This window comes from Somniosus microcephalus, chromosome 3, assembly GCF_052327205.1.
Source record: "Somniosus microcephalus isolate GS21.2 chromosome 3, FLI_Smic_1.0, whole genome shotgun sequence".
In the NCBI taxonomy this organism is placed as follows: Eukaryota; Metazoa; Chordata; class Chondrichthyes; order Squaliformes; family Somniosidae; genus Somniosus; species Somniosus microcephalus.
In genome coordinates, this window is record NC_140989.1 from 91,652,008 (window position 1) to 91,671,707 (window position 19,700).

Sequence of the window (19,700 nt, forward strand, 5' to 3'; positions counted from 1 at the left end):
TGGCAAATATATCACTATGATAATGTGAATACATTTAATATATATAATTATTGATTTGGTAATAAGCTACCATAAATTGTTAGTTATCGCAGAGCTGGAGGCCTATGTGTACTTGTTCAAAAATTAAAAAAGGACTTGTGTACATGGCAAGTTTACACTGAGCAAAGACAGAACAGAGAGTGTGCAAATGCAGGGTGCCTCATGGGTAAATCATGAATTTTGCAATTTGCAAACTTTTGACAGAAATACATTGTACACTTCACATATACATCAACAAACTCTGGCATTCATACTGGCTCATAAGTGGCTCATTAGCCGTTTGAGAAAAAAAAATCATTGTTATGGCTATTTCATGACTGGCTACTTTATCCCCCACTCCCAGTAATGAAATTGCATCATCAGGAAGCATACATTTCAAAACTGTCCAATCCCATAATTTTGCTGGAGGATTGAAAATTATGACCCTGAAATTGCAGTGGGCGGCGTAGCTCAGGAGTATACCGCTGACTCCCAAACAATGCCGCAAAGTTATGCGCAGCGTAGCGGCCCACGCCTCCCAGTGGCGCACAACTGTGCATAAGTGAACCAGGGATCATGTGGGGCGGCGCTCCTTTCACTAACCAATCAGGAAATATAGAAAGGCCCGTTTGAGAGTTAAGCATAGCAACCCGACAGCCTCACTATAAATACTGGCTGGCCTTCACTCTTAGATTTATTTTTCTTTTAACACGTTTTCTTGCAAGCTTACATCAATATATTTCCATATATCTGTAAATGACCTGACAAAAAGTTGAAATCCACTTTGACGCCATAAACTTGATATTATTTGTAAATAACACACAAATTATATTATGGCTTTGAAATTGCAATTTTCTCATCCCCCTCTCCCCTTACTCTGTGCAAACAGGCTCCTGCGCCTGTTTGAGTCAGCCCTAAAATTTTCCAGCATCATTGATAGGCAGTTAGCCCAACTTTTCGCCAGCAATGAGGATTTGATAGTCGCAGCGGATCATCTTTCTATTCAGAATTTGACAGCTCACTAGTTCAGGATTTAGCGCATGCGGAAATCCCGAACTTGCGGTCAATTTCAAAGGCAGTGTGATGGTGTAATCTGAGAGTGCGCCGACATACCGACCTCAAATAAGAATAAAATATGGTCACCTTACAGTTATGATAAACAGCAATGACAAACTGTAACATTCAATACTTTTATAAATGAGGGGGAGGAAGAGACAGCATGAGAAAGGCATCCTCATTATATAATTGGTTTTATTTCTTTATGTCATCACAGTCCTCACATGTAATCTTTCTGCGTGGAAGGTCTGTCACCCAACTTTTTGCTTCCTTTGTTCACTTGTACTTGTATATAATCTCTTTAATTGTTCAGTGCTGGTCATCTAACGAATCCGGTTCGTCACATCTTTAATGGCAATGGCCAAATTAGTGTCTCCGCTAACTACTCTTCAGCTTGCTTCTTTCTACATCAGAACAAAAACACATCAAAGCAATACTGAGCAGAAATACCCATACACAAAGAGAAAGGCTCCATATTGCATAAGAGTTCAAAAACAAAATAACGTTTCTGCTTTGTTTCAGATATTTTTTTTTTACCATTTTAAGTGAAGAAAATATAGCTGTAACAAGCACAGCACATTAATTCAAATGTAGTGACTGATGACAAGAATGTCAATAACCCATAAAAGAAACCAGAAGGTTCATATACAGAAAATCACACTTGTCTTCAAAGTTTAAAACTAGACTGCACTCGATTAAATTAGAAGGGAGTATCTGACAGTATGCATCATAAAAGCTGCAAAATAAAAATTAATTTTGACAGCTCAGCAGGTGAGAGTCTGTCTCTTTTCACCCATTCCCCCGCCCACCCCCCCCCCCCCACCCCCATAATCTATAATCTGACATGTGGTCTTTGAGAGGGTACAAAGCTACTATCATACTCAAATTGATTTGGTGAGTCTTTGCTGCCCTCCTTAGACCAGTACCCATTTGCTTCAAATTTTCACCACATTTAAAAAGCACTATAACCAGTGTTCCAGGCAATGATTGGTGATACACTTTGCTCAAGATGCTTGGTCCCAGTTTCTTAAGCATTGCAGTAAAGGTTCCAGCAGTTACACAACTGGCAAATTTCTCTACATTTTGTATAAAAACGATACCACCCATTTATAAGAAAATAATTTCAGTTGGCATGTTGTAGGTTCAGTCCGTCTTATTCATTAAGTATTTCATTTACTACTTACTGTATGAACTTCTGGCAGCTGTTCTAGAGGTTTTCTTTAGGATTTATGCAGCTTTAGTTTCATTGTATTAAAAAAAATGAACAATGTCCCTTCACCAGCCTTGATCGATTTTCATCAGCCAATCAAATATAAAACATAATCAAATCTGGAGATAAATTATGAGACATCAGCAGATAATCGGTGGCATAGTGGGCAGCACGGTGGCATAGTGGTTAGCACTGTTGCCTCACAGCGCCAGGGACCCGGGTTCAAATCCGGCCTTGGGTGACTATCTGTGTGGAGTTTGCACATTCTCCCCGTGTTTGCGTGGGTTTTATCCGGGTGCTCCGGTTTCCTCCCACAGTCCAAAGATGTGCGGGTTAGGTTGATTGGCCATGATTAAAATTGACCCTTAGTGTTGGGGGGATTAAATACATGGGGTTACGGGGATAGGGTTTGGGTGGGATGGCTGTCGGTGTAGGGACCGGGTGCTAGGGTTTGGATGATCAGCCATGATCTCGTTGAATGGCGGAGCAGGCTCGAAGGGCCAAATGGCCTACTCCTGCTCCTATCTTCTATGTTTCTATAACTTATTTGTTTCACAAGTCTATTTAATTTCCTGACAAGCAAAAGAATCCAATATCAATTTCTCTTTAAGCAGTATTATAAATAGCTACTGTACTTTGATTTTCTTGTTAAAATATTTGCTTGGCTATCATGCATAAAATGATCTTGTGAAACAAAATAAATGTCACATAAATTAAGAAACGGGAAGCTGGATGGTACACTGGCCTTTGACCTCGGATTCAAATCTAGCCCAGTCTGTTTTCAGACTGATGGGATGAAATGTTCCTGTCTGCTAGCTGATGAGTTTGGGTTGGTTCAATCCAATTCCCAGTTGGTGTGCGCCGATAGCACGAAAACTGCCTTTACATTGGCACTAATTTGTAATATTACTAAGAGCACAGGTGTGGGAAATGGAGAGGTAGGGAATGCTCTTTTGGGGTTTGTGTTGATGCATGTTGTTAAGGCAGGGTAGAGGGAGCTTTACTCTCCATTTAGTTGTGCCATAGCTGATCTGGGAGTGTTGGATGCTGACACTGGGTGCCTGAAACAGGAAGCGCTCCATTCCCAGCACTAATACCCCTCATCCTGATGAGCAAAAAATCTCTGTGCGGATGATGTCGTTAAGAGGCAGCATGTAGATGAGGAAGAGGAGGGGGGACAAAAAACAGATCCTTGGGGGATTCCAGAAATAATGGTGCAGGGGCTGGGGGAAAAGCTATTGCTGGAGATGCGCTGGCTACGATTTGATAGGTACAAGGGAAACCAAGCGAGGGCAGTCCCACTGAGCTGCACAATGGAGGAGAGGCATTGGAGAAGGATGGTGTTGTCGACCATGTGAATGGCTAGAGAGAGATGGAGGAGGGAAAATACAGCATAGTCAAAGTCACAGAGGATGTCATTTGTGACTTTGATTAGTGCCGTTTCAGTGTTGTGGCAGGGACGGAAACCTGATTGGAGAGATTTAAATATGGAGTTCAAAGCTCTCCATTCTGCTGATCAGAGATAGCTTAGGTAGCTCCCTTGATACTTCAATGAACATAAGAACATAAGAAATTGGAGCAGGAATAGACCACTTGGCCCCTCGAGCCTGTTCCGCCATTCAATAAGATCATGGCTGATCTTGGGCTCAAAGCCACTTCCCTGCCCACTCCTCATAACCCTTCGCTCCCTTATCGTGCAAAAATCTGTCTATCTCCACCTTAAATATATTTAATGACCCAGCCTCCACGGCTCTCTGGGGCAGAGAATTCCACAGGTTTATGACCCTCAGAGAAGAAATTCCTCCTCATCTCAGTTCTAAAAGGGCGACCCTTTATTCTGAAACTATGCCCCCGAGTTCTAGATTTCCCCACGAGGGGAAACATCCTCTCTGCATCTACCTTGTCGAGCCCGCTCAGTATCTTATATGTTTCAATAAGATCACCTCTCATTCTTCTAAATTCCAATGAGTATAGGCCCAACCTTTCTTCATAAGTCAACCCCCTCATCTCAGGAATCAACCGAGTGAATCGTCTCTGAACTGCCTCCAATGCAAGTATATTCTTCCTTAAATAAGGAGACCAAAACTGTACGCAGTACTCAAGGGGTGGTCTCACCAATACCCTGTACAGTTGTAGCAGGACTTCCCTGCTTTTATACTCCAACCCCCTTGCAATAAAGGCCAACATTCAATTTGCCTTTTTGATTACTTGCTGTACCTGCATGCTAACTTTTTGTGTTTCATGCACAAAGACCCCCAGGTACCTCTGAACTGTTGCATTTTGTAATCTCTCTCATTTAAATAATCATTTGCTTTTTTATTTTTCCTGCCAAAGTGGATAACCTCGAACTTTCCCACATTATACTCCATCTGCCAAATGTTTGCCCACTCACTTAGCCTGTCTATAGCCCTTTGCAGATGAAGGCATGACTTCAGTTACGTGGATAGACAGGAGAAGCTGGGATTGTTCTCCTTCGAGCAGAGAAGGTTAAGGGGAGATTTAATGGTGGTGTTTAAAATCATGAAGGCTTTTGATAGATTAAATAAGGGCAAACAGTTTCCAATAGCAGAAGGGTCAGTAATCAGAGGCACAGATTTAAGGTAATTGGCAAAAGAACCAGAGACAACATGAGGAAAAAAATTGTTATGCGAGTTATGATGATCTGGAATTAACTGCCGGTTAAGGGTGGTAGGCACAGATTCAATAGTAACTTTCAAAAGGGAATTGGATATATACTTGAAGGAGAAAAATTTTCAGGGCTATGGGGAAAGAAGAGTGGAGTGGGACCAATTGAATAGCTCTTTCAAAGAGCCAGCACAGGTACAATGGGCCAAATGGCCTCCTTCTGTCCTGCGTCATTCTATGATTCTATGAATGTATCTAATAAGTGACTGAGCTGCACATATCAGCAAAGTCCCAGCTTCAATCCCAGCTTGTGCTGCTTTAGTTGATTTCAACCAGAGCAGCAGAAAGGGTGTTACAACTGGCCTCTGCACAGAAGGGAAAATTGGCTAAGGTCCTCAATCTATCAGTATCCAGCAACCCCTGCTCAAAGTACACATACATAGTCATTGGCTGCGAACAGAATTATACTTGACTGTAATTATCCCCACAGTCAAACAATCGGCCAGGATTCACCGGCAAGGCTCGCAAATGAGGAACAGCCTCTTGGGTGAGGTACTGGAGGATGCTGGGCAATTGTGGAAGTAAACAAGACAGGGAGAGAGAAATAAAATGGTGGAGAGAAAGAGACACACACAGCCATGGGACTGGGATTTTGTGAGAAACTCTCCGTGATAGGACATTTGAAGATAAACTCCAGTGACACCATAAATGAGAAATGTTGTCCACAGTCCACCTTTCGCAACCTATGATGGCAGATCCTAAATCCAAATACTGTAGAACAAAAAGTTTAATTAGAAAAAAAAAGACCTGCAAAATTAAACCCTCAAGCTGCCAGATATATACACGTGTAGATTTAATGATGATTGACAGCTTAAGCTTACGATACAACAGCCAAACCATCCATATTTTTCTGTTCACCTTCCACATATCTGATGTTTTCTTTGATCAGTCTCCTGAATATTCAATGTCATTATTTTCTGTTTCCATTTCTTCTCGATTCTCTGAAATTTCTGGAATGCCATGCAGTTTCAATACTTCTTTATAAAGAAGAAAATCATGCAGACAGGCTGGGAGTGGTAACTGGCGAATACATTGATCAGAACGAAGGGATTCACTTTTTAGTGTTGATCGGATTTTTAAACGACTGAGGTGTGTCAATGAAGGAATATCATCTAAATTGGAACAAAAAAGCAAGTAGCACTGAGCATAAAATCAAAACTTAACCAAGATATATCAAAAACATCGAGAATATTATACACATTTGGTGCAGCTTTGTGTTATGGCTCATATCCAGAGGGATTTTAGCTGAAAACCTGCAATACTTACTTTTCTTTTCTGCAGGTGTGCATCAATATAGCATCAGTTATCACACACATTAATGCATTGTTGCCATTTTTCAGCTGGATTATTTCACGACGTTCCGCTTCTTCCCCTCACCCCTCTTCCTGATATACTAGGCTCTGTAAGGGTGATGGTTATTATCAAGGTTCCACTTTTAATACACAATAGGTGCTCAAAATTAAAATCCTCAAGAAGTGGTTATTCGGCGTCAGCGTCAACAATAAATGTTAGTCACTCTTAACAAGTAGGCTTCAAATTAGTGGCCATCTCTCGATCCTGGGTACCAGTTATAGAAGTTTTTCAACAAAAAATAAGTTCATATTGCCCCTATGCATTTGTCCACCACCTTCCCTCTGACTGCACAATGGGAGTCCCTCATGTTCATTGGTTCAGCTGTGTAACAGGGCCTTACAGACCAGAAGATCCCAAGTTAATCTCATCTGAAAGAAAAAAACTGGCATGCTACCATAGGCCTCAGCATCTCTGGGCAGTGGAAGTGGAAAGAAAAAAAATCAACTCGAGTTCCCGCTCCTGATTACTCTCCAGTGATGCCCTGCTGGACAGTGCTTTTGTGTGAACAATATCAAAAGGAAAAGATTAACTTTGTGATGCCCCGTACTACCAACGTTCATTGTCTGGGCTCACACATGAAGTGTTGACACTTTGGCAAGTTACAAGAGGCTGCCCTGGGTCCATGGAATGTCACTTCAAGTAGGAGTCAATGCCTTCAGGCAGATGGGGAGAAATTCAGCAACAACAAAAAAAAATCCCCGTCAAATAGTGATCATAAAAGCCACAATTCTATACAAATCCTAAACTGATTAATGTCAAAAACTATCAATTGAAAGCAGCAGAAAGTGAATGCCATTGCTTCGGAACTTGAATATCCACTACAATCATACAAAGTGTGGCTGGAGTGAAAGCTGACAAAGTCAGGTGATAATTTGACTGGCATTATCAATTTTATAGATTGATCCATTTCACATTTAGCATTATTCCATGCATAATGTTCTATTCAGTGCTTAATTCAATTGTGCTTTCATCGACACTGCAGACATTCTTTTTAAAAAGATTTTTAACACCAGACCATCATGCAAATTTCAGATGAGGAGTAACTGATAGAGGTTTGAGAGATTATGAAAGGGTTTGATAGGGTACACGTAGAGAAGATGTTTCCACTTCTGGGCGAGACCAGAGCTAAGAGCCATAAATATAAGATAGTCACTAATAAATCCAATTAGGAATTCAGGAGAAACTTCTTTACCCAGACAGTGGTTAGAATGTGCAAATTGCCACCACAGGGAGTAGTTGAGGTGCATAGCATAGATGGATTCAAGGGAAAGACCAGGAAAAGCTTGCGGGACAGACGGCATACTAAACGAGATGATTAAACACACAGACGACAAAATGAAACTGGCTATCCTAAAACTCTTCAACTTGGTTCTGAGTGTCGGTTACTTCCCTGATGTCTGGAACAAAGGACTCATAACGCCCATATACAAAAGTGGGGACAAAGTCGACCCAAATAACTATCGAGGCATCTGTGTAAACAGTAACCTGAGGAAGGTATTCTGTAGCATCATAAACAAAAGACTTATAAACTTCCTTGAGGAGCACAATGTCTTGAGTAAAAGCCAAATTGGATTCCTGCCAAACTATAGAACATCAGATCATATCTTCACCCTACAGACCCTAATTGACAAACACGTTCACCATAACAAAAGCAAAATCTACGCATGCTTTATAGATTTCCAGAAGGCTTTCGACTCCATCTGGCATGACGGTTTATTCCTGAAACTTATCGAAAGCGGGGTAGGGGGAAAAACATATGATGTAATTAAATCAATGTATACAAACAACAAATGTGCAGTTAAAATTGGAGACAAACAAACAAAATACTTCCCACAGGGGCGGGGAGTGACGCAGGGCTCGCCAATCTCACCGACACTTTTTAATATTTACATAAATGAATTGGCAAAACTACTTGAACAATCTACAGCACCCGGCCTCACCCTATATGAATCCAAGGTTAAATTCCTCCTCTATGCAGACGACCTGGTTCTGCTGTCACCAACTAAGGAGGGTCTACAGCAGAACCTGGATCTGCTGGAGTCGTACTGCCAGACTTGGGCCCTGACAATAAATCCCAAAAAAACCAAAGTCCTTGTGTTCCAGCAAAGATCCAGACATCAGGGACCCAAAATAAATTTCACACTAGGAACAACCAAAATTGAACAAACCAGTAACTACACATACTTGGGCTTAAAAATCAGTTCTACGGGAAACTTCAAACTGGCTGTGAATGAACTGAAAGAGAAAGCAAGAAGGGCTTTCTATGCCATTAAAAAATCAATCCAAATAGAAATCCCAATTAGCATTTGGCTAAAAATTTTCAAATCAGTAATTGAACCAATTGCACTCTATGGCAGTGAGGTATGGGGACCGCTAACACAACAAGAATTTGCAAAATGGGACAAACACCCAATTGAGATCCTACATGCAGAATTCTGTAGAAGTATCCTCCGGACTCAAAGGAAAACAGTAAACAATGCATGCAGGGCGGAACTAGGCCAATATCCATTAATAATCACTATCCAAAAAAGAGCCACCAAATTTTGGAATCACCTACAAATGAGCAACCCCCAATGCTATCACTACGACACCCTGAAATGCCAAGAGCTGACCATAAAGAAGAATACCCTCAGTCAACTAGTCCTGGGACTCAGTGAAGTAACTACTAACACTACTAACAATAACCAGCCCCAGGACAGTGACAGCGTAACACAAAGAATTCAACCCAACACAATCGTCGCTAAGCAAAAGGAAAAATCTCTGACATATTGGGCAGAAACAACAAAAACCCAAAGCAAACTCAATTGCTACTTGGCCCTAAACAGACAATACAACATAGCTGATTACCTGACCATGGTAAAGGACAGCAAACTGAGAAAAATCCTGACAAGGTACAGACTTAGTGAACATAGCCTGGCGATCGAAAAAGGTAGACACAGGCAGACCCGGCTACCAAGAGAGGACAGGATATGCTCTCACTGCAGTCAGGGAATGGTGGAGACAGAGATGCACTTCCTCACAGCTTGTAGAAAATATCAGGGCATAAGGGAGAATTTCTACCCAAAATTTACAAAAATATGCCCGGAATTCAGAAAATTGAATGACGACCAAAAACTCCCATACCTACTAGGGGAAGAGAGAAGTTGCATAACACTAGCGGCACACTATGTTACAGCTTGCCATAAACAGAGGGACAACCACTAAAGATAAGATAAGAGTATATATAAATTATATGAAAGTATATTTATACACTCAGGGATATATCTGTTTATACACTGTATGGATAGATCTGTATTTTTGTGAACAAACATGAATGTTTTCCAATGCTTTGGCAACATAAGATGTAACTTGTCATCATGCCAATAAAGCGATTGAATTGAATTGATTTGAAAGCTAGATAAGCACATGAGGGAGAAAGGAATAGAAGGATATGTTGACAGGGTTAGATGAAGAGGGATGGGAGGAGGATCGGGTAGAGCATAAACACCGGCATGGACCTGTTGGACTGAATGGCCTGTTTCTGTGCTTTAAATACTTTGGCCCATATTTTCCGATCGCAGGCCTCCCGCGGGCAGAGGCCTGCGATCTGGAAAAATCTGCATCCTTACCTGAGGGCTCCCGGGATGCACACGCTTCCGCTCCTGGGCCTCTCCGTGCACAGGGCCCACGTATCCCAGAGGCACATGTAGTTCGCAGCATCCCTGGGATCATGTGGGCCATGGGGAGCCAATCACAGAAGGGAATCTCCCTTCATACATTTGACAGGAAGACCTATCAAATATATGAATGGAGATCAATGAAAAAACATAGTAAAACTTTAAATAATTTTTTTTTTTAAATCACATTTTTAAAATGACTTGAAATTACAATAAATTAAATATTTTAAACAAAAATTAAATTTTTTGAAAAAAATAATTAAAGTATTTTATGGGGCTAAAAATAAACTTACCCTTTTTAAAAGTATTTCTAAATGATAAATCAGTGAAAACATTTTTTTTTTAAAAACTTTTTTCAACTCTTATTCTGGTAAAAGCAGGCCTTATGCCTGCTTTTACCAGGCATAAGAATCGTAAGGGTTTTCTGCGGGCAGGGGGTCTCCAAAAAGCGGAACTATCTGCCCGCAAAGGCCCTTCTCCAGGGCAGCTGGAGGATCTGTCAACACCATTCTTGACAGATCGGAAATGCCAGTTTTCGGCACATGCGCTGTGCGCATGCCTAAAACCGGCATTTCTGATGTCCCTACGGGTAGGTACATAGTGCGTACACACCCGTAGGCATCGGAATATCCGGGCCAATGTATCTAAAATGAAGTCACTACTATGGTGTATACGCATTTAATGGTGGTCAAAGCAGATTCATAATCTTAGTAACCTTGCAATTGTCCTAGTTACTATGTGTATTTGGGGCAATAGCCACTTAGTTGTTGCGTCACTTTGTGAAGCTTTAAGTGAGATTTATAGCTGGAGTCATCATGCTCATCACTTGAGATTATTGCAACAATATACAATATATGACAGCTACAGCACCCAAAGAACAAGTGATCCATGTGTGCATCCCGTCATAAAATCTACTTCACAACTGATTTCATTTTGTTGCATCAGTAGTTATTATTCTCCAAACTGGATTTGGCCATTGAATCCATCAAAATCTGCGCACACAAGAGTATAGTTGCTATGGAACTAGTCATGCAGAGGTGAATGTCAAGTAGAAACATATTCAAAAAATCTATGAGGAATATGTGGCTGTAACCAGAATATGAAACAGATAATTTTATTGTGACAAGCAAAAACACAGCTGCTACTTTGCAAGAAGCTTTGAAAACAGCTAGAAGTGAAAATGTTTTGTTGAAACTGGAGAAATTAGAAATCTATAAAAGAAATACAATTACTGGTGAATTAATTAGGTAAATTTTGACATTGGGCCCTTAATTACACCCAATTATAGTAGTTCTAGCAAAAGATAGGTAGTCCAGATAAAAATAATCTATTTTTATATATAAAAGTTTTGTACGATATATATACATAGGGCACGAAGCATGCAAATTGGCTTAAATTTTAGTCAATAAAAAGCAACCAATCAAAAAAAGCACAGTGAAATTTACTATTTTTCCAAAAAGGAAATTCTTGTTTACAAAGTAAAAACTGGGCACATCCCTGAAAAAAGTAACTTCTTTGAATGATCATGTTAGCTCATTCCATTAAACATCCCTACAAATGATAAATATATTAAAAAATTCAACAATTCTGGGAATAAAGACAAAGCTTCTCCATCTCATCTTCCAATAGTTTCTCTGCACAAGCCTCTCTGATTTCAAGGACCTGGGGATTGCATTCTGTTCAGCTCCCAAAGCTTCAATGCCTGAGCTGAGCCATAGGCTGCAATGTTTTCCATGGACACAAGTACAATTCCAGTACAGCATCCAGCGTTGCCAAGGTGATAATGACAGAAAATGTGATATATGATGTCTCTCCATCATTACTAACCTATTTGAATATGTCAGTCCCTATATAGGGCTGTATCTGCTGTCACTCCCAGCAGGAAATCCCAAAGTAGGCAGATAGTCGAGGTAATGGTTCTCCAACCCATTTTGTCCCCCAGCCTGCTAGATCACTACCCAAAATCAGTGGTAATTCCTTGCAAAATACTGCCCCTAGTGTACAGAATTGATTTTAGTAGAACCTAACTGTCAAACTTGGAAAAAAAGTCATTAAATAATTGGAAGGTGCAGTAATGAGGGTGAGTAATGGGAAGGGTCACCCAGACTTGAAAACTTTACACTGGAGTGTTTAAAATTTCCCACAAAGAGAGCCACTACAGCTGATGGTTTTCAACTATATGCTGAAGAGTACGGCTCTGCCAGATACTGGCCAGTACAAGAACTATTATTGTATCCACTCTGATAATAGTGTTGAGGGATAGTGGGGGGGGGGGGGGGGGGAAATAATCCCCAATACTGTAGCTATAAATTAACTGAAAAACTTGTAACAACACTTTTAGGCATCTGTTTGGAGGTAATCTGGCCCCATCTGCCCTTTCAGGTGTATGTAAATGATCCCATGCCACTATTTCGATGAAGAGCAGGGGAGTTTTCCCCAGTGTTCTGGCCAATATTTATCCCTCAACCAACATCACGGAAACAGATTATCTAGTCATTATCACATGGTTGTTTGTGGGAGCTTGCTCCGTGCAGGCTGCCTCGTGTCCTACATTACAACAGTGACTACATTTCAAAAGTACTTGATGGGCTGTAAAACGCTTTGGGATGTCCTGAGGTCGTGAAAGGTGCTATATAAATGCATGTTTTTCTTTTCTTTTTAGTAGTTAATTAATTAAAAAGGACCTGCACTTCAGGGTAGCAAAAATGATACCAAGTATGTGGATCCATAAAGATCAACAACAACAACATGCTTTTATATAACACCTTTAACGTAGTAAAACGTCCCAAGGAGCTTCACAGGAGTGTTATCAAACAAAATTTGACACCAAGCCACCTAAGGAGATATTAGGAAAGGTGAGAGGTAGTATTTAAGGAGCATATTAAAAGGAGGGAGAGAGAGGTAGAGAGGTTTACGAAGGGAACTCCAGAGCCTAGGCAGCTGAAGGCACGGCTGCCAATGGAGCAGCAATGAAAATCAGGAATGCGTGAGAGGCCAGAAGAGGAGGATAGTAGGGCTGGAGAAAGTTACAGAGATAGGGAGGGATGAGGCTATGGTGAATGGGAATTGGCACGTGTTCAGATCAGGCAGCGGTTTTGGATGAGCTCAAGTTTGCAGAGGCTGCAAGGCTCCCAGCCAGGAGAGCACTGGAATAGTTGAGACTGGAGGTAACAAAGGCACAGATGAAGGTTTCAACAGCAGATGATCTGAGGCGGGACGGAGATGGGCAATGTTACGGAGGTGGAAGCAGGCAGTCTTTGTGATGGAGAGGGTATGGGATTGGAAGCTCATCTCAGGGTCAAATAGGATGCCAGGGTAGCGAACGGTCTGGTACAGCCTCAGACAGTGGCCAGAGAGGGATAGAAACATAGAAGACCACAGGAGCAGGAGTAGGCCATTCGGCCCCTCGAGCCTGTTCCGCCATTTAATGAGATCATGGCTGATCATCCAAATTCAGTACCCTGTCCCTGCTTTCTCCCCATATCCCTTGATCCCTTTAGCCTTAAGAAATATATCCAACGCCTTCTTGAATATATTTAATGAATTGGCCTCAACTGCCTTGTGTGGTAGAGAATTCCAAAGGTTCACCACTCTCTGGGTGAAGAAATTCCTCCTCATCAGTCCTAAATGGCTTACCCCTTATCCTTAGACTGTGACCCCTGGTTCTGGACTCCCCCGCCATCGGGAACATCCTTCCTGCATCTAGTCTCTCTAGTCCTGTTAGAATTTTATAAGTTTCAATGAGATCCCCTCTCATTCTTTTAAACTCTGGCGAACATAAGCCTAATCGACCCAATCTCTCCTCATACGTCATTCCCAGGTATCAGTCTGGTGAATCTTCGCTGCACTCTCTCCATGGCAAGAACATCCTTCCTCAGATAAGGTGACCAAAACTGCACACAATACTCAAGGTGTGGTCTCACCAAGGTCCTGTACAACTGCAGCAAGACATCCTTGCTCCTGTACTCGAATCCTCTCGCTATGAAGGCCAACATACCGTTTGCCTTCTTAACCGCCTGCTACACCTGCATGCTTACCTTCAGTGACTAGTGCATAAGGACACCCAGGTCTCGTTGCACTTCCCCTTTTCCCAATCTATTGCCATTCAGATAATAATCTGTCTTCTTGTTTTTGCCACCGAAGTGGAGAACCTCGCATTTATCCACATTACACTGCATCTGCCATGCATCTGCCGAATCACCCAACCTATCCAAATCATACTGGAGTTCCTCTGCATCTTCCTCACAGCACACAAGCCCACCCAGCTTTGTGTCATCTGCAAACTTGGAGATATTACATCCAATTCCCTTGTCTAGATCATTAATATATATTGTGACTAGCTGGGGTCCTAGCACCAATCCCTGCAGTACCCCACTAGTCACTGCCTGCCACTCGGAAAAAGACCCGTTTATTCCAACTCTTTGCTTTCTGTCTGCCAACCAGTTCTCTATCCAAGACAGTAACTTACCCCCAATTCCATGTGCTTTAACTTTGCACGCTAATCTCTTATGCGGGACCTTATCGAAAGCCTTCTGAAAGTCCAAATACACCACATCCACTGGTTCTCCCTTATCTATGCTACCAGTTACATCCTCAAAAAATTCCAGTAGACTAGTCGAGCATGATTTACCTTTTGTAAATGCATGTTGACTTTGTCCGATCCTGTCACTGTTTTCCAAGTGCTCTGTTATTACATCTTTTATAATGGACTCTAGCATTTTCCCCACTACCGATGTCAGGCTTACCGGTCTATAATTCCCCGTTTTCTCTCTACCACCTTTTTTAAATAGTGAGGTTACATTAGTTATCCTCCAATCCATGGGAACTGTTCCAGGGTCTATAGAATTTTGGAAGATGACCAGCAATGCATCTACCATTTCTAGGGTCACTTCCTTAAGTATCCTAGGATGTAGATTATCAGGCCCTTGGGGATTTATTGGCCTTCAATCCCATCAATTTCCCTAACACCATTTCCCTACAAATACTGATTTCATTCAATTCCTCCCTCTCATTGGACCCTATGTTCCCGACATCTCTGGGCGGTAATTTGTGTCCTCCTTTGTGAAGACAGAACCAGAGTATGTATTGAATTGGTCTGCCATTTCTTTGTTCCCCATTATAAATTCCCCTGATTCTGACTGCAAGGGACCTACACTTGACTTCACCAATCTTTTTCTCTTCACATATCTATAGAAGCTTTCAGTCAGTTTTTATGTTCCCTGCAAGCTCACTCTCAATCTATTTTCCCCCCTCTTAATTAATCCCTTTGTCCACCTTTGCTGAATCTTAAACTGCTCCCAATCCTCAGGTTTGCTGCTTTTTCTGGCCAAATTATATGTCCTCTCCTTGGATCTTATGCTATGACATGAATCTTGTCATTCATGTGGAAATGACTTATGAAGTAATACTGGGCGGCCTGCTGGTGGCGCTGTCTAGGGAGAGTATAAATACTCGGGCATGGGCCCAGCTTGCTCAGGACATTCTTTAACAGGAGCTAGTGAAGGACACAACTAGATCTCCATGTTGAAAAACAGTTGATTAAAGCCTTGTTTAATACTCAGACCAAGTGCCTAGTAGTTTTCTTACGTCATGCTATCCCTAATTTCCCTTGTTAGCCATGGTTGAGTCACTTTTTTTGTTTTATTTTTATGCCAAGCAGGGATGAACAAATTCTGTAGTTCATCCATGCGATCTTTAAATGTTTGCCATTGCTTATCCCCCGTCAACCCTTTAAGTAACATTCCCCAATCCATCCTAGCCAACTTGTGCCTCATACCATCGTAGTTTCCTTTATTTAAATTCAGGACCCTAGTCTCTAAGTCAACTACTTCACTCTCCATCTTAATGAAGAATTCTATCTTACTATGATTGCTTCTCCCCAAGGGGCCTCGCACAACAAGATTGCTAATTAATCCTTTCTCATTACATAATACCCAGTCTAAGATGGCCTGATCTCTAGTTGGTTCCTCGACATATTGGTCCAGGAAACCATCCCGGGATGGAATTGGTGGCGGGTACTGAAGACAATGGCTTCAGTCTTCCAAATATTTAGTTGGAGGAAATTTCTGCTCATCCAATACTGGATGTTGGACAAGCAGCCTAACAAATCAGAGACAGTTTATCAAAGTGAACACTCAGTACTTGGATCATGACGAGTGTTATGTGTTGGGATCTCTACTGCCCTTCTTCTTCTAGATATTTCAACTTCTGTATTTTAGACTACTCTTATATGCGAGTCTATGGCCTTGAGAATATCTTCACTGGCCCTGATACTTGGAAAAGATTTGATAGCATTTCCAAGATAATGAACAAAAAGCTTTTTTTTGGCTTTTGCTTTAACTACTGGACCTAACCTGCACCTTCATGTGTCTTTGAGAAGTGGCAGAATATCACAAACAACAGATCTTAATTTGGGCTTTAACTGACAAATGTATTGAATAGAGGTGTACATTTATAACTAACTATATATATATATATATATATATATTTACTGTAATATTAAAACATGCTAACTGCTGAAAAACAAGGAAAATAATAAATGGTTTGCAATCTCTGTTAATTATATGTAAAAATTTAATTATAATATATAATTTATTATTCTTTTCCTCTTATATTTTACCAACTGCAGGAGATAATTAGTTTGACTTGATTTCTACAAAAGTTTCAAGCCAAATTTCTGATTTGAACAGTTCAACTAATTAAATTCTCCTGGACTGTTGCTGGGGTTTCATAGATTTGAGTAACTGTCAGTTAAATTCAAAAGAAACTGTCTGTCATATACATAACTAATTAAGCTGCACAGATGTGTGTGTTTGAATTGTATGGCCTGGCTCCTCTCCCAAGCTATTTACTCGGAGACCAAACTGATTAGTAGTTGTTGCAACATTGTATTAAATGAGGCTGGGACATGCATTCTGAATACAGCTGGTTTTCAAAACTCATTGGGGTAGAGTTTCCGCTTTGGGCACAATCGGTGATCCGGGCACAAATTGCGCTAGTTTTCTGAATTTAATTTTTTTGCTCAGGTTTCCGCTCAAATGTATTTGCATATCGCCGAACGCAAAATCTTCCATGAAGTAGCACAATCGAGCAGCATTTTACAATGCAGTATTTTTTTCGGCATTAAAAAATATTCCTGGATATATTTAAGAATGGTAACCTGGTGCAGTTTTATTAACAGTTCAAATGGGGTTTATCACAAAAAATTAGCATTTTTAATCAAGTGCCTAGTCGACCACCTGAGTAACCCAATTTTAAATAACTGAAAATGACTTTAAAGAACAATACAGCACCATTTACTAGTTACACTGGTGTTCAGTACTCAGTTTCTTAGCAAATTTAAATATTTAAAAGTTTTTTTAAAAAAGGTGCCTACTAGTGCAAAAAAACACTTAATTTTACGATCCTCCTCGAACACCCACAAACAGGCGCAATTAGTGGAAACTCGCAAAGGTGATTCATTCAATCTGCGGGTGTGGTCAGTTTTGTGGGCGGGGCTGGCTTTCAGCGCAATTCTTTTTAAACTAACACAAAAGATCGCAGAAACTCTATTTGCGCTGGACATAATTTGCACTTGAAATTCCTCGATCTTTCGCGCTGCTTTGGCCAATTTTGTGCAAATTGTGCTGTAAATACCAGGGCAACCTAGCAGAAACTCTACCCCATTATGTATTGTGACTCAATTAAAGGAATCACGGTCATACTAATTTTGACAACAATGCTTCATTTTTGTCACAACTGGATACAATAAAATTGATACTTTCTAAATAAGATATTATAAATGACACTGATAAGTTGGTGTGCTGGCATTGTGTATTGTTGGGACAGAGACTTGAATCCACTTTAAGTTCCCGATCTATAATGCATTATTGGGGGAGCAAAGACGATAGCAACGTCACAAATGTTAACATGGCTATGTTACACATTCAAGGTCTTCTCATTGGGAATTATCGTAAAATCTATTTTTATGTTGAGAATGCGAAGCCATTAAATAGCAAATTACTATCCCCATCACCTCTGAACTAGTCCCACTGTCTGGAAAATGATCAAGGTATAAAATAGCTAGGATAAATCAGAGGGATGGTCATGCAATTAAAGACCAGCGATAGGTTTCCCTTAGGCAGACCACCAAGGAATAATATCTAGAAATTAAGGCATATACAGGTATGGTTGAATTTTTCCAGGTTTTTCCCTCCTGTGAGCTTAAGCATGCTCCTGCAGTGAGCTACTGTAATTTGGAAACTTACATACCAAAATGTTTCTGTTGAATCCAAGTGGAATTTGCTATGCGACAGAAAAGAATCTGTCCCACAAACGGAGGAAGCCTCTTCCAGTTTGTAAACTCAAGTGTGAAGTTAAGCATGTTATCATTGGCAGTATTTAACCTGCAGAATAAAAAACAAATTATGATACATAAATATAATTAAATATACAAGGTAAAAAAAAGCTTCAAATGCTGGAAATCTGAATATAAACAGAAACTGCTAGAAATACTCAGCAGGTCAGTCAGCATCTGTGAAGGAGTTCTGCTGTTATTGATGAACGGTACACCGCCAAAACAGAACTTCTCTGTAAAGGAAATGGAATGGCCTGCTGTGTATTTTTAGTATTTGTTTTTATTTTCAATCAGCAAAACATGCCTGAATTATTTCTTCTGTTTCAAGGGAATTCAAGTCCATATGTCAGTGTTGAGGTCTGAGAACTATATGATTACTGTGTCAACAAACAAATAAACAAACAATCAGTATTGCATCCCAGGAGCAAAAATGAGATCAGGACCAAATTACTATTGTGTTCAGTGATTTACTGATTGGTTGAAGAGAGGATGAAGATAACTGCACTGTTCAAAGTCTGAGTCGGTTACAATGCCAAATGGACTGGACTCTCCCGCAGCAAACATCTGGAGATCTATTCTGGCCAGCCAGTTTCCTGGGCACACAGCCTCAATAGCCTGAGGCAATGTTCCCATGTTGAATTTCCCTTTCTTGAGACCTTTGTTAAACGGTCTAAGATCCAATAAAACATGGAAACTTAGACTTGGAGATCAGAACTGTGCAAATAAAATCCTCTTTTCAAGCAACAGGCAGTAGGCTGCTAATCTCAGTCGTAAGTATGAGCACCAACTCACTGCATCTAAAATGACTGGCGGAGACAACATCACTGAATTAATTGGGAGGACTGACTTGGATAGAAGTGGTAATCCCTGATGATGGTCTCCCCTAATCAAACATCTAATGTGACCTCCTACCACCTTGTCTCAAAAAAGGAAACATAGATGAGAAATCACTGTTGTTTTTTTTCCTGTTTGGATCAACACCAAAGGTTTTCCGACTAATCTACAATTCTCTGTGCCAGCTGATAATAAGCTGATCCATTTAACAGCACCAGTAGACAACAATGCACCTTCCCCAGGCCCTTTCTAGAGCTGGCGTAATTGAACCCACCCAGTATTGAACAGAGGCTTCGGGCAGTGTTGTGTTGTCTGGGAGGGTGAAACCATGCCTCCATTTTCAGCGAAGGCAATCTTATAGGATGGCCTCAGGTCTCTGAAGCTGGTCTCAATGGGTGTGGATGAGAACCATGGCAGATTTTGCACAACACCATATATTTTTTGACAAGAGGCATCAGTGTGAATGATCGCTGGTGTAAAGCATTGGACTATACTTGGTACAGAATTGAAGCCTGATAAATGGACAGAGATCTTTTTCAAAAAGCTGCTCGAC

The 19,700-nt window shown here is 40.8% G+C and overlaps 1 protein-coding gene across 6 annotated transcripts in view; it reads right to left on the bottom strand.

Annotated features, from left to right (window-relative positions):
- Nucleotides 1-318: 318 nt before the first annotated feature.
- asb3 (ankyrin repeat and SOCS box containing 3) overlaps nt 319-19,700 on the bottom strand; it is a 95,572-nt gene continuing 76,190 nt past the window's right edge. For 3 of the 6 annotated variants that reach the window (XM_085981326.1, XM_085981327.1, XM_085981325.1), the window contains exons 9-10: nt 18,229-18,362; nt 5,828-6,081 (exon numbers count right to left, since the gene is read on the bottom strand). In XM_085981326.1, the coding sequence (XP_085837452.1) occupies nt 5,855-6,081; nt 18,229-18,362 (361 nt within the window). In that variant the 3' untranslated portion in view covers nt 5,828-5,854. Of the gene's footprint in view, nt 1,479-5,827; nt 6,082-6,235; nt 6,370-18,224; nt 18,363-19,700 lie in introns of those variants that run through there. The other 3 variants (XM_085981324.1, XR_015077505.1, XM_085981328.1) reach the window with 3 other exon arrangements.